Below are 15,557 nucleotides of genomic sequence, written 5' to 3' on the forward strand. Positions count from 1 at the left end.
GTGCCCTTTGGGAAGTGCTGGGGAGAGCCTATGCCAAAAGAGCCTCTTGGTCTGGTAGTGCCACCAGCGTTTTCTCTCCTCTGTTTGAACGAGGCCCTCCTGGAAGACCAACCCTTTCACTGGTGGCTTTGTGAAGTTGGAGATCTCAGGCGGCAGGTCTTTAACTCCACCGCCTAGCCTAGGACGCTGACTGAGCGTCCTGGGGGTCCCGCGTGCCACCAGAACCTGCGGGCGCTGGTCCTGTCTGGGAAGCCTGCCGGGTTTCCCCGCAGAGCTCGAGGTACCAGTAGCAGAGTCCATGTGAAGAGAGGGCCATAGACTGCGCAGCACCAAAGGCCAGATCTTTCCTGGCTGCACGGGATGGGGCAGGATGGGACTGCCCTGCCATTGTGACGCTTGCTGCTGGGAGCAACGTGGCCTGCACAGGGGGCTCCTGTGCCTGCCTGTCTGCCTCTCAGCACCTGTAAAACAGGGAACGGGCCTGAGCCACAGTAGGGTAGGGGGGGCATGGGGATCTTCCAGGCCCACCTGACCTGGCTGCTCCATGACAGAGGCTGGTACGAAGCTTGGCTTCTCCCAGGGGGCTGGCTCTGCCTGGGAATGTGCCAGGCTGACCCTCAGGGGACTCACCTGACTTTGATGCCACCACTTGCAGCCACCATGTCCACCATTGCCGGCGCCGGTCAGAACCCTACGGGCACATGAACGTGGCACAGTGAAAGGACTTGCGGGGCAGCCCTCACCCCCCACCCCAAAGCCCTGAGTCACCTAGCCTCAAGTGGCTCCCATCCTCAAATTTCCCTACCTGTCGGCGCCAGAGAGGGGTGAGCAGAAACAGCCCAGCCACCAGGAGCAGGAGGCTGGGGACAAGGAGAAAGCTGTCGACAACCATCGCTCAAAGCTGGTCACGACCGCACTGGGAGAGACAAAGTGCTGGCCGCTGGCTCACCTGGGCAGAGCCGTGAGATCATAGTCTGGCGGGTGGGGATAACTCTGTGAGGTCACAGCCCATATGGAACTAGGCTGGCAGTAGCCCCCAGCATGGGGATGGGGGGAGTTATGGACGTAACTTGAGTATAATCAAAAAATACATAACATTGGAGCATTGACAACAAGTGAACACGTGTACCAGTTTGGGGACCATCCTTGAGATGCGCTGCTGCCATCCTTACTTCAAACACCTGAGTTAGACACAACTTAGGAAGTGGTTTTAGTTTGCTTTTAGTTCTCGCTATCCCAGTTCTTTTTTAATGCGTAATTAAATGAATCCTCTTCAAACTGAAACCACTTTGTGCAGAGTTGTACCTGGTGTGTGACCTCCCCGTCCTTAGCTGAGTTGTTGCATCATATCATTCACCCCACCACTGTGAGGAGGGTAAGCAAGAGAGCAGTTGGGGGGCGGGGGTGTGGCAGTCCAGGTCAGTGCCCCCACAGCTTCAGGGTTCTCATAAGGTTGCATTCCAGGCACTGGTATAATTGCTTATCTCTGAGCAATGTAGATCTAGGCTTCTCTGGACAGCCTCCAGCACTACAGACAGAGACAAAGAAGGCATTTAGTAACTCCGCCTACTGTGTGTCTTCTGTCACCATGACATCCACCTCATTCATCAGTGGGCCTACATTGCCTCTAGTGTTAGTTTTGTCTGCAGTGTATTTGAAGAAGCCCTTTCTGTGTTTCTTGACCTCTCTAGCAACATTTTTTTCTGAGGAGGCCTTAGCTTTCCTAGTTGCCTCCCTTCATCCTCTGACAACAGTCTTACATTCCTCCCAGGTGGCCAGCCTCTCCTTCCGTCTTCTGTAGACTCTCCTCTTCCACTTGAGTTTGCCCAGCAGTTCCCTGTTTTACCACGCAGGTCTCCTGGCTCCCTTTCTTGACGTACTACCTGTTGGGATGCTCTGATCATGAGCTTGGAAGAAGCAGTCCTTGAATGCTAACCAACTATCTCGGGCCCCTTTACCTTCAAGTACTCTGTCCCATGGGATTTCCACTCGCAATTGCTACAAAAGGACCAAGTTGGCCCTACTGAAGTCCAGGGTTGTGATTCTGCTTGGTTTTCTGATCCTGCCACGTGTGATTCTCAACTCCATCATCTCCTGGTCACTGCAACCAAGGCTGCCCTCAACCTTCACCACTTCAATTGGGCCCTCCTTGTTAGTGAGAACAAGATGCAGCAGCTCTCCTCTCCTAGTTGGCTCATCCACCATTTGCATCAGGAAGTTATCATCAGTGCACTGGAGGAACCTCTTGGGTGGCTTGTGGATGGCTGGCTGAGCAGACCTTCCGGCAAATATCAGGGTAGTTAAAATCCCCCACGATAACCAGGGCCTGTAATTGCAAGGCTGATATCAGCTGCCTGTAAAAGGCCTCGTTGGCTTCTTAGTTCTGATCCAGTGGTCTGTAATAGACGGCACCACAACAGTGTCACCCATGCCAGCCTGCCCCTTAATTCCCACCCACAGTCTCTCAACTGCCTCCTCATCCACTCCTGAGCAGTACTCAATGCAGTCCAGGTGGCCAGCCTCTCCTTCTGTGATCTGTACACTCTTCCACTTGTTCCACTCTTGCTGCAGTAAATCAAATGTTAGCAACAATTATTGGAACTGACCATCTTATTCATTTTGCCAGCGATTTGGTATCTCGGGCAATCGTGTCAATCATGCTCTTTAAAATACTGATAAAAGCCTAACTTTTTCTCACTTTGCTACCTGAATGTCCTGGAAGACTCGCCATTACAAAGCATCAGCCTTTTAATTCCTACTTTCTGGTCATGAAAAATTTGCTTTATTCTGTTCACGAATCAATGTAGTCTGTTGTTTTTGAGCTACTGTCTTCTCTCCTCCATTATCTGCATAGATACATGCCGTTTATTCTTGTAGCCTTTTCTGGCCTTTATTCAAATTGAATTTTATCTATCACGAGCATAGGTTACCCAGATTGTGCAGAGTATTACTGCATTTATATTCAGACCCCAGTAACTTGTGGCAGAGTGACTAGGAAATATCAATTTAATGTAACTTTTATTCCACCTATTTATAGCAATCACATTAATTTCTTATTACTACTCTGAAGTGAAAATTCTCAGTTTCAGAATTGACTGTGGTGTATTTATTGCAGGAGAAATAAATAATTCATCTGGTATTTGTAAAAATATAATTAGTTGGTGAGTCAGAGCAGAATTTCATTTTCCTAAATGTTAGGGATGGAAAATTGGGTTTATCATGATCACTTTGTCTGATCTGTGACTACACTGTGCCTTAAGGCTCTGCTTGATAATCCTTGTGTCACTTTGTAATTAAGCTAGAACGTTACTTAGACAAGACTGAATAAAGGGCCTGAACCACATTCTTGCAATTTGTTGAATGTTATTTCACACAACAAAAATAAAAGGTAAGCCCCACAGACATGACTGCATTTGGTGATTAATCATTTTCATTTAAAAATTTAAGGCCATTAACATTTATTAGTGGGCTAATTTCTAATAGTTCAGTGCACATTTTTAGAGCATTGTAAATAACTGTGGACCTCTACAAATATATGTGTGCATGTGGTTCTCTCTCTGTCCCTCTCCACTCCTCCTTTATATTTATTTATTTAAGGCAGTGAAACCTATTTCTATTTATGGGAATCCAAGTATTACCAAGAACCTGTATCAGCCATGTGAAGTGTAGAAACACAGAAGGAAGCAGCTGTGTTTAAATGAAAAGACAGAAACTAAACCAATTCCACACTCCAATAAAAGCAGTCAGGAAAGATGAAACTGAAAAAAAAAAAAAATAATGAATACCACATATAGCAGAAGATTAATACTTTATTGATTGGGAAACAGATTGCTATGTACTTTTTTTTTTAAGCCACTGCTATACAACTCTGCCTTATCTATGCCTACAAGTTCTTTTTTTCTACTTTTTCTACTTGAAGCAGCATCTATATAATTCAGTACGAATAAAGCGCTCTCAAGTCAGCCAAATAACTGTAAGCATTCAACATCAGAGTCGAGAGAATGATTTTCAGACAGAGAATAATGAGATGAGGAATAAACCACTTCTAATAGGCTCAGAACCGTGGTACCCTACACCATGGTCTGTGAGAGATACTGCATCATGAGTCAGGCTATTGTAATATATAGCATGCATATAGCTTGAGCCAAAGAGAAACTAATGCTTTGTACTACATGTGAGCACTGCCTAACTTGAGATGGCAACATTACAAATTCTTGACATAATATTGGCAAATGCATGTTGGCACATGGCAGAATGAACGGGTATTGGCTCTGAACAGCTGATAGCCTGCTACAGACAGCAGACATTTACAAGAAAAGGAGTAGACTGTGAATAAAAGACTGCAGTGCAGAAATGGTAAAGCCATTATCAGTATTTTGATTGCTGGCAAATGACTGTTGAAGGGAGGAAAAATGTAAGTTTAAAGGGACAATAGTGTGTTGGCTCTTGCCTCAAATAAGAGAAACTATATTTTAAGAGTGCACTTTAAGGTCTAGAGAAGATAATGGAGACAGAGTTTGAAATCATTTTAGATATTGGAAACTATACATTACCACTATCCAACTTTAGGCAATTTGTACCTCTTACAGTAGATTAAAAAAAAGTAAAAAAAGGGTTTGTTTGTGTTCTATAACATTTATGCCTGAAAAATAAAATGCAATTAACCACTTGTGGGAAAGGACCTATTGTTTAGTTTTTTGGATGAATAAAGTTATTGGAAATTCTATTTTTCTGATGAGCACTCTCAACAACATAAATAAAGAGAGGAAAAAGAACTTTTGTCTCTTTCTCTGGCCCTGGAATGGATTTCCCTGACTCGGTGTCTGTGTACACGTATCTTCTCCTCACTTGCAATGCTAATGCCTCATAACTAGACATATGTCACATAGACTTTCTATACATCTCCTTGGTTCATGGGAAATGAAAGGTAAAGTTTCTAACAGCAGAGTGCAGTGTGTTACAAAGAGAAACATACTGCAGTTAAATTTAAAATATATACTAATCTTTTCTGCACTGTTTTCTGAGGCAGTGCGTGGCTGATTATTTATTTATTTTTATAACAAGCAGTTCAGAACTGTGATGGAATTAAACTGCTGTTGGAAAGTCACTTGAATTACTAAGTAAGCGATACACCTTTTAGATGAATTTCTTACTGCAGAGTAACAAAATACATGGTTATACAGTGAGAATAATGCATCTTTAGAGCTCTCCACAGAACTACAGAGAACCACATTCGTGGCAAAGGACCATATCCTGCTTGGTGAGGAATCCTTGGCCCACCAGTGAGACTGAGCATCTTGCACAGTTAAAGCATTCTTCATGCCACTGACGCTCTTCAAATGAGACAAATTTGGCACCTCCAAGAGCTGAAAGAGATTATGAGAGGAAGTAAATTCAGCATTTCTGGACATAGTTCAGAAACATAACTAATTGTTTCCTGAAATGTGATCATGTTCTTGTTCATATAAATGAACAAAAATCCATAGTCTGAAGTGCTGTTTGTTAGCTGAACTGGAAAAAAAAAAGAACCAACCAAAACACTGTGAGGTAGTGATACAAAACAAAAAAGATAATGACAATTAATTTATGTAAAGCTGCATGTTACTTGCTTGGTTTCATACCCTGTTATGCATTCTGAACAGAATGGGTTTACCAGAATGTCCCTTCAGGTTTACAAACCTTCCCAAAAACTCTCATGAAAATTATCTGCAATGCAAAGATATTCCTATTTGACACTGAAATTTAGCCTTTTCCACTAAATATCTTAATATTTTTAAGAAATTATTGGATCACTAAATTCCTACAATGAGTATTTGAAATAAAACAATTGTGGTATTTTTTTTTTTTGCTTTTTTTTTTTTTTTTTCCAGAGGGAGGAGAGCAAAATCATGCCCAATTTGATTGAGTATTCATGATTTTCTTTATGCATTTGCATATGCAACATGCACCTGTATCTGTCAGGCAGTACTTTTCAAGAGTTGACTTCACAAAATAATAGAATCATAATGCAGAACAACAGCCAATGGTCTCACATAATTTCAGCTACCATGGACTACTGACCCGTATGTCTAATTACAAATCATTTAGGGACACAGGGATGCATGCAATAAATCTTTGTTGCTTGGCAAACTCTCCAATATAACAGCTGTGCCTTATCAGCAGGCAGTTAATTCATGTTCAGTTTTATTACGTTTATATTTAAAAACAAAGCTAAACCAATTACAGCCATAAGGGAATTGTGTGTATGTACTGTCTCAGGAGGAGTCTTTTTTGAAATCAAAAAAATGCATTATTGGGGATGATTTTGAGTGCAGAAAATGGCAAATTGAAGAATGTTTGGCACATAAAAGAACTCAGTAGTCAGGGAACACATGATCAGTATTTCTGAGTAAGACATTACATCGTACGGGGTGAGGCCTCTGTAGTACCTAATTCCTTCAGTCTTTAATTATGACGTACTATTTTTTAATGCTGTTCTTTAAACAGATTTCAGAGGAAACTACGACTCCACAGTATCTAGACCTTTCTAAAAGATAACACTCACCTGTAATAGGTTTCTTGCAAGCAGCACACTTCTTAGCATAAAACTTGCTGAAACAGTCTACACAGTATGGATACTCATCTTTGGAAACAAACCTTTGCCCAGACAGCTGAGTTTTACATCCAGCACACACAAAACACTCTTTATGCCAAGGCTGGTCGTGGTAGGCCACTCCCCCAGAAGTTATTACCTAACAAAATAATGAAACAAAGGATCAAGAAGGATTATCAAGTATGTCATAAGTCCTTCCACTTGTTTTTCTCTTACAATATGCATAAGAGAAACAGTGTTGTCATCTCAATTTGACTCACTGCAGCTGATCTGAACATACCAGTGTACACACCTTATAGTTTAGTAGTAGTAATATAGTAATATAGTATATAGTAATATAACAGGTTGTCTTGTTACGAAACTCTGGGTAAAGGCTGAGCATCAGGCGTACTCTTCATACTCATACAATTCTCAGTGATGGAGAGTAGCTGAAGAAACTGATGTTGAGATGAGGGTTAATCTCCAACTGGAATTGACATTTTGCTGTCTTGAAACTCAAACAGTATTTTATGTAGGAGGAAAGAGGCAGTAAAGAAGCAGAAATGAGACTAAAAGGAGGTCTACACTGTCAGAAGAAAAAAGACTAGCATTTGTCAGTGTCGTCAAGTTTATAATTCCCTACAACTCACTCAAAGCTCGCTATTGGTTATATCTGAAGGAGGAAATTTTCAGCTGCTCTGAGGCTTTTATAAGTGTGATCAAGAGTAGGTTTCACTGAAGTTGTCAGAGATTGTATAAAGGAATTTTCTTTGAAATAAAATGAGACGTAAGGTGGTATTTCTTCTGCTAAGACACATGAATGAGAGTGAATGAATGAGTGTAGTTGGAACAGGAGGAGAAAGAGTTGTAAACAATGAAATAAAAATAAAGGCACCACAAAATTTCTCTGGAAAAGCACAATTTAAAGAAAACAAAGAATAATACTGGGTGATGTCAGGCAATACGAAATGTAAATGGTTACTAATATTAGTATTCTAGCATTGGGCTACTTCTAACTCATATTTGCCTTTCCATTAAAATCTCAAAATCTCACATCATCTTTTTCTGGCACAAAATTCAGGATTTCAGTTTAGCAATTCAATCTCTTTGATCTCAGTTCTTATTTATGGGAAAGATGCAATTTCATACAGTAAAGTTATTTTAGCTAGCATGCATGTAGTCTGTTTGCATTCCTAGATTTTTTTAAGAAGTAAATCCTGATTTTTTCATACAAATGTTGCTAACCTCAATTTCTCTAATAAACTTGGATAAGAATTACTATATGTGTCATGTGATCATTTAATGCAAATTAATGCCTAAATATAGTAGCATACGAATATTTAAACACACTTTCTAAAGTTTAGCTACCAAAGGGAAAAAAAAACAGCAAACAAACAAACAACAAAAAACAAACAATAAACAAACAAACAAACAAGAGGCAGCAAGTTTTGCTTAAATCAAAAACTTTCGTTAGAGGAAGATGTTTACAGCTTAACATTATAAAAATTGGGAAATAAGTAATTCGATGAAGAGAATTTTTTTTTTTTTCTGACCATAGATACTAAAGAATAAACAAAATTCTGTCATAAAAAGCAGCTTAAATCAATTCCCTAGAGAATAGAATCAGATTAGCAGGTGTTTTCATCAATTTGAGACAATTTTAAAACACAAGAAATTGAAGGAGAGATGAATTGATATATTTGTATTTGGAAGAGGAAATATAAACTTATTTGAAATTAAGCATTCTGGTACGCAAAGGAGAAACGTTGTGTTCTAAAATATTGAGAAACTTGACTTGTATTACCATAACTAAACACATTTCAAGAGACAAAGAGGTAAGACTCAATGCTTTCCTCGGCTTAAGTGGCTCATTATGCATGCAAATATATCTGACAAATATAAAGAGAGGCATGTTTATTAAGGCAAGATCAGACGTTATCGGGTAAGAAAGGTGTTAAACAACTTTCTGTAAAACGTCAACCTCTGTTAAAAATCACAACCGTTAACAAAATAACCCCAGTGTATTTGTTTTGGTGAATAAATTTATTGCAAATCTAAGCAATCTATCAACCTGTTTATTATTATCAATTATATAGAAGAGGACAGCAAACACTGTCACAGCCGGCTTTCAGCATCCAATATCGATGCCAGAAGGAGGACTCGACTTGTCCTATCAGTTCACCAAACATTTTGCATGATGCTGCTCTGTCCTCCATGAGCAATATGGCTTCACTAAGGAGCATAGGTATCTTTCTTTGAGATCTAAGTTAGATGATGTGACACCCTTGTCATATTCTGTTTCTCCAGCTTAATATACCAATATTTATGTATCTTGATATAAGTTTGCTCTCGGGAAAAGAGTTAATGGCTTCTACAGAGGCAGCCACTGCCTAGAAATACAATAGCACAGAACGAAAAAATCACTAACTACAGATACATCATTTTTGCTACTAATGCACATCTCTTTTCTGTTGATTACCTAAACTATTGCCAGAACTTGTCTTACAGAGCTACATAGACACACCACAATTTCTGATGTATTTATCCCCATAACTTACATCCAACATTTCCATGAATAAGGAAAGTTAACTGATACTTCCATTCTATAGTTAAAGAACTGAAACAAAAAAGGAATTATTAAAGCTTTCAAACTTCATCCATACAACTCAGGAATCAGACAGGGGAGCTTAAATTCATTATATTCTCCCAGATGCTCTCCTAAATGCCTTGAGAGCTCTACTGATGAAAAAGACTACAGGCTTCTAATTGGAGCATAAAGGTTAAATACTTTAAAACAAGTGGTATGAATACCTATTAGACAGACAATACAGCCCCCAGGTGCTCCTGAAAAGGAGCTAAAAGCAATTACAAGCAGTTGTAGTTGATAAGAGGTTCTGTTGATTTCAGGATCATTTTCCCTGCTTTTTCTGTTTTGTTCAGTGTAAAGCACTAAAAATATACAGTGTTGACAAAACTGTAGGTACACGGGGAGAAAGTTATGTTCTTACTCTGTTAAAGCTTGTTAAGCATGCAGTCTGAACTTTCAGTTAGCTGTGTAACTTGTCTTCAAGAACTCCAACAGATAACTCCCCAACCCCTTTTTTTTCTTATCTTCAGCCCTTTTACAGAATATTTGAAAAGAACTAATCTAAGAATTTACATGTTCTGATGATATTTTCTTTTTTACCCATTGTGTGATGCTGATCTAGATTTCAGACCTCCAGATGAGAATGAAACTATGAATTTGCAGAGGTTGTTTTAAACCTGCGCCTTACAGATTGTGGAAAGAGTATTTGTTGGTGTACTTCTGCTGTTGGACAATCTGGTCTTGACCAAAAATAACATGGTAGCATACTGCAATGCTTTCATTTTTCTATTACAGTTACCTTTTTGCAAGAGTAGCAATGATGAGCAAATTGTTTCTCAAAACAGGGTACGCAGTAATTCTCATTGTCTTTGGTGATCAGTGGTTTTGTTCCCAGTGGTTGCTGGCAATACTGACAAACAAAACAGGATTCATGCCAGGAACTGCCCTTAAATTCCATTTTACGGGAACCTGCAAAACACAATCAACACAAATAATGCTCCCAGGTACAGTCTTCACAGAATTACAGAATGGCCAGGGTTAGAAGGGACCTCAAGGATCATGAATCTCCAGCCCCCCTTTTTCTTGCCACAAAGGTTTTAAATGTCTCATTTTTCATTTTCTGTCTTAGTACTTTATTATCCCCCATGTATTCAAGTATACAGCTAATCTCAAGAACACATTTAGTACTCTACGATCATGAGGCAAAGGATATGCTAAGTGGCCTAAAATGTGATTTTTATTCTCTATTTATTTGACTCTTTTAGAATTACTCCCCTGTTATACGCTCCAGTTGCTCAGAGTTTATCTCAGACCACTCAGAGATGATGTGATGTTCAGGTACATAGCACTTCTGTAAATTAAATGTGAATTTGCTTGGATGTTTAGTATAAATATTAATGTATTTTATCTTCTTTAAACTAGGTTTCTTTCACTTATAATTGCACTATTTATCTTATCCAGCCGGAGCTGGAATTTTTAAAGTATCTCTATGATAAACTACCATGTCTCTTCTTAAAACATATCATTTTCATCCTAGTTCAGTGGCTCTTTTTTTTAAATCATATTCAGCCAGTTGCTTTGATTCAGTGCAAGGACAGATGCAATCCCAAAAGAAAGTCTCTCAGTTAAATGTCTATTAGAGAAGCTGTTAAACTGTGTACAGGTGCACTGTACTCCTTAACACATATTTGTTAAGCCTAAGATAAACACGTATGTCTGAGAATGATACTTAAGTGACTCTCCACTGCAGCTTCCTCCCCTGCCAGTGGCATCAGCCTGCTCAGAGGGATGCCAGGTGCTTTTACCATCCTTTCCACAGGAAGAAAAGAATTACTGCTATAAATGATTATTCCTGGATAATTTGTTTCCTAGATGTAGGTTTAAAGGAAAGAGAACCTACTGTTTGAATTCCAGCATAAAGAGTTTGCAGCTGCCTCCTAGCAATCTGAAGGCTAAATGTACTGTCTTTGCCTACAGAGTATTTTCAACACAGACCTAGAAAGCTAAAGAGTCAGTGGCTAAGGAAGAAGAAACTGGTTAGCATCTCTTCAGCTCTCTGTTTGCCCTCTGATTCTTGTACTGAACACTTGCTGAGAGGATTTAGTCTCCTAGACTCTGGAACAAAACCTGCAAGGAGGATATACACCAGAGGACAATAATGCAAAAAAAACAAAAACAAAAACAAAAACAAAAAAAAACAAAAAAAAACAAAAAAAACCCCCAACCCTCTACACTCTGATGTTATTCCAGTCACATCTAACAAGGTGTGTCTCTAATAGACAACGTTCTTCTAAAAATATACCATATTTAAGCAATATATCACCCCTATGCTGAACACAGCTATATTAGTACAACATTTATTTCCACTAATATAAGTTCTACCTGTGATGAAGAAGAAAAGAAATACAAGTGTAAAAGTACATAGTTGTATCAGTGCTACAGGATATCAGTAACCTAGTATTTATATAAAGACAGTAATTCTTCATGGCCCAAACTAGTAATCATAGGACCACAGCATACAGTTTGCTGCTGGTATTTGAAGCTATATGAACCATCTGTAAAAAGGCTTTAGGATTTAGGGTAGTTCGCTGCTCCAATAGTTTCAGACCCACTCTCCTTGGCAAGCTACTGCAATTTGGCACTTACGGTGCCAAACCTGCTGTAAACAAATCTGTATGTGTTCTGTAGTAAAAATACTACTAATTATTTGAACACAGAACTTAGTGTTTTGACAACTGAAGTAAAAAGTATTTCTGTGTAAAAGAAATGGTTTATAAAGAATGTGATCTTGTTCTGGTTCTCAAGGCCTTGCCAACGTGACAGACAAAATGCAGATCTCTTGTCTAGCTCAGCACACTTGCTGATGATAGCTGTTTGTCCACCTAAATTCACAGTGGGATGCACTTCCTAAGGACTACAGGTAGAATCAAGGGCATAGCATGAGTACATTTTATTCTATTTTGAACTCTAATATTCTTTATAAGGATTCACAAGTCCTGCCAGTGCTAGACCAGAGGGCCTGCCTTGCTTGTCTTTGCTGCCAGCAGGGCACTGCAGGAGGGAGTGGCAGTCTTGCAAGCTGCACAGTTGTAGCTAGGCTATTTGAAGATGTGATTTTAATTGAAAATGCAGTTCCATATTCCACAGGAGGATCTCTGTTGTCTTACCAGGCATAATGGTCTTCTGGCAGTGGAAACACTTTGATGAATACTCATTGGAGTAGCATTCAGTACAGAGCAAGAGCTCATCCTTGGCAGCAAATGGCTTCTCTACCAGAGAGCGGCTGCATTTGGTGCACTTGAAGCACCTCTCATGCCAGTGGCGGCCTTTGTAAGCCAGATCCTTGGAGAAAGTAAGTGCATGTTAATAAAGGCATTTCTTTACAGTGATCTTTTCCCTCATCTCCTCCCAGAACTGAAGAGAAAAATGTAGAGCAAGTACTGCAATTGCAAACTTCAAGAGTTGCATCCAGCAGGTGTGCTCAAAGGCAGTATTAGTGCTCAAAGTCACTGTGTCAGGGTATTTTGCAACTCTCTTGCTAGGCCATTAGGAGTTGCTTTGGCACAGGGAATTGAGGCAATTGTCCCTCAGCATGCAACATCAGAGAGATGTTTATATTGGAAGACCCAGCATATATTTTTACTGTTGGTCTTCAAGGAGAAGAAGGTAATTAACATTTTAAATGTGCAGAGGCCTCCTGACAAGAAGCATATTCTCTACAGGCCTTTAAGTAGGACTTCATGTATTTTTTAATATTACTACTTTTCCTTCCAGCTGACTCTACATAACACTAAAGAAAGATCATATTATTGCAGAGAACAAGCAATTAAAATCTCATTAATTGAGAACAAAATGGTTCTTAGGATGCGTATTAAAAAATCATTGCTTTTGTTTACACCTAATATAACTCCCTCTAAAAGAACTGGCAGAAATATATTTGTTTAAGACTCAGCAGGCTTAAGAGATGAAACAGCTTGCAGTGTAAGTATGAGGCCTCCACTAATAATTAAACAACAACAACAAAAAGAAAGCATCAATTATTTTTTCTTTTTTCCCAAGGTTAAAAAATACAAGGGAAAAATGTATCACCAGAAAAATAATAATCCTTAAAAAATTAACCAGGCTTTTCCAGGTCTTCTTTTAAGTGAGAAGCACGAAAAGGCACAAAGCCAATCTCATTTTTCTACTTCATCAGTTCCCCATACCCTTAAAATGCTAACACGAGAAATGAAATACATACCAGGGTTCATTTGGGCATTGCTGAGTGTTGAGAACTTTCATTTCCTTTAGCTAGCACTCTGGACCTTTTAGAAAATGGTCTCTCACACAAGAAGCAAGAAATGGATAAGAAGGAGAGGAAGAGAGCCAAGCTCTAGCAGCTTCGCAGAGGTTGGACAACCTGCTGTAGACCTCTGTGGGTTACTTCTTTAGCTGTGACACTCCTGTCTTATTACCCCTGCTTTTTTCTCTCTATTTTTCCTTCCACTCTGTCTGAAAACAAGATTTTTTTTAGTGACCTTTTATATTGCTAGGCCTGCCACTTACGAAAGTTTAAATCGTAAAAGTGGGGTTAGTGAGCTCAGAGTACGTATTCTCCAGGTGATAGTGACTGGAGCATACAAGTTTGCAACTGAAAAGCACTGGTGTGCATTTGAGAACAGTCACCATCCATATCAGTGTTTTTCTTTGTCTACTCCTTCATGGAACTGAGTTTTACTCAGACAATGTACTTTGAAAACCAAAATTATATTGGGTGGGGAGATTTCCTGAGAGATTTACTTTAATAACTTTATGATCTAGCATTCATTGTGGCACTAAGGGACATGGTCTAGTGGTGAGATTCAGTAGGTTCTTTTATTTCAAAAGAACATAAGCAAAATGAGCATGGGAGAAGGTGAGCAGTACAAACTGAACTCAGAGAAACAAAGGTTTTCGACAGCTTTCATCTTCTTTTAAAATTGTAAGTTTAAAGGGCTGTAAATTGAGCTGAAGGGTGCTGGAAACCCTGTCAAAGATCACAGAGGAATTCATCTTATTAATAGTTACTCTTAAAAAGAGTAGAAGTAAATGGAAAGCCAAGCCCAGAAACACTGCAGTCACATTTCATCTGAGAGACAAAGAAGGTGAGCATGAAATTAAGTTAAAATGAAAATATACCTCATTTCCAAAAGTAGTACAAAAATATGAATTATAAATGTTGTTTCTTTACATCTTAATATCTGTATGTTACCATTTGCAGACGAAGAAATTTGCAGAATAGCTGAAGACAATTTTTCCAATGGCTATCTCTCAGAAATTCCAAAAGTTCCCTCAATCTAATACACTGAACTATATCAGCACCCCAAAAGTCCCTCAAGCACTGGTGAGCTTCTACTGCTGATGAACAAGCAGAGGTGAGGGATGAAATCCAGATGTGGTCCATGCGTATACCACATAGAAGATACTTGAAGTGCATGTGCAAGCAGATTTTCTCATCTGGATTTCCTAATTCTGGAAAAATAGCTCTGCTGTACACAGATGCACAACCACTATGCTCAGGTTCCTTCACCAGCTCAGGAGTACACAGAAGGTCTCATATAGGATCAATCATTAAAGAAATGGGTTGATATATAACTTAACAAAGAACAAGAAAATTAATTCCTTACCTTGGAATCACATTCAATAGGTTGCTTGCACTCCTCACAGGGGTTGGCAAATAGGCTGTCATAGCATCTAACACAATAAGCATTTTCTTCCCTTAATGCATATTTCCTTCCACGGAGGGACTGCAGGCAGTAATGGCAGTCTGAGTGATTGCTGGTCATTCTGGTGGAGTTCTCCAGGTGGTTTGGAAAGATGGAAAAATCATGTAATTGAATGGATAACAGTTTTCTTGCATAAGCAATTGTGCATTATCTATAAAAGTTAGGATGGGTGTTTTTTAGTCCTTTGCTCTGGATTTCTAGTGCTGAGTTGTTCCATAATAAAACAGTAGTCTTTAATGATTTGTACTATGTATTATGTTACCTAAATAATGCAGAACAAGAAAGTTGTTTTGGCTTACTTGAATGTTATTTACATTGACAGGACAGGTACCTGAAATAGAACGTGCCTTCACAGTTGTTCTTATATGCAACTACTGCCATCCTAAGCACTAAGTACTGGATTGTGAGGTATGGTGTACCCAGAAATTAGGGAATGGAAGGATAAATAAGAGTTCAAAAATTAATCTAACTGTGGGGTTAAGGCCATAAAGAAGAAGCAAGCACATTGTGGTGTTTTCTAGGCTCTTCTTTGCTTTTCTTGTCATTCTGTTCATCCCTTTATTTTGAAAACAGCCACATCTCTACATAAGCGAGCAGAAGGAAGACAGTGAACTCCAAGTTTTACAGCCTTTCTTTTCTTTCTTTTTTTTTTTTT

General features: G+C 39.2%; 2 protein-coding genes across 6 annotated transcripts in view; both read right to left on the reverse strand.

Annotated features, from left to right (window-relative positions):
- The window catches only part of LOC116216177, a 6,104-nt gene extending 2,682 nt beyond the window's left edge, over positions 1 to 3,422 (reverse strand). Inside the window, exons 1-3 of the mRNA XM_031552236.1 lie at positions 806 to 3,422; positions 631 to 691; positions 5 to 461 (exon numbers count right to left, since the gene is read on the reverse strand). Coding sequence (XP_031408096.1) covers positions 5 to 461; positions 631 to 691; positions 806 to 892 — 605 coding nt within the window. The 5' untranslated portion in view covers positions 893 to 3,422. The remainder of the gene's footprint in view (positions 1 to 4; positions 462 to 630; positions 692 to 805) is intronic.
- Positions 3,423 to 4,913: 1,491 nt separating this feature from the next.
- Positions 4,914 to 15,557, reverse strand: part of LOC100539135 (four and a half LIM domains protein 5) — a 28,097-nt gene continuing 17,453 nt past the window's right edge. For 3 of the 5 annotated variants that reach the window (XM_010707600.3, XM_003204343.4, XM_019613089.2), the window contains 5 exons: positions 14,804 to 14,974; positions 12,326 to 12,500; positions 9,958 to 10,127; positions 6,545 to 6,731; positions 4,914 to 5,366 (listed from right to left, as the gene is read on the reverse strand). In XM_010707600.3, the coding sequence (XP_010705902.1) occupies positions 5,218 to 5,366; positions 6,545 to 6,731; positions 9,958 to 10,127; positions 12,326 to 12,500; positions 14,804 to 14,962 (840 nt within the window). In that variant the 5' untranslated portion in view covers positions 14,963 to 14,974 and the 3' untranslated portion in view covers positions 4,914 to 5,217. Of the gene's footprint in view, positions 5,367 to 6,544; positions 6,732 to 9,957; positions 10,128 to 12,325; positions 12,501 to 14,803; positions 15,054 to 15,557 lie in introns of all 5 variants that reach the window. The other 2 variants (XM_010707601.3, XM_031552528.1) reach the window with 2 other exon arrangements.

The sequence above is a fragment of the Meleagris gallopavo genome, chromosome 2 (assembly GCF_000146605.3).
Source record: "Meleagris gallopavo isolate NT-WF06-2002-E0010 breed Aviagen turkey brand Nicholas breeding stock chromosome 2, Turkey_5.1, whole genome shotgun sequence".
In the NCBI taxonomy this organism is placed as follows: Eukaryota; Metazoa; Chordata; class Aves; order Galliformes; family Phasianidae; genus Meleagris; species Meleagris gallopavo.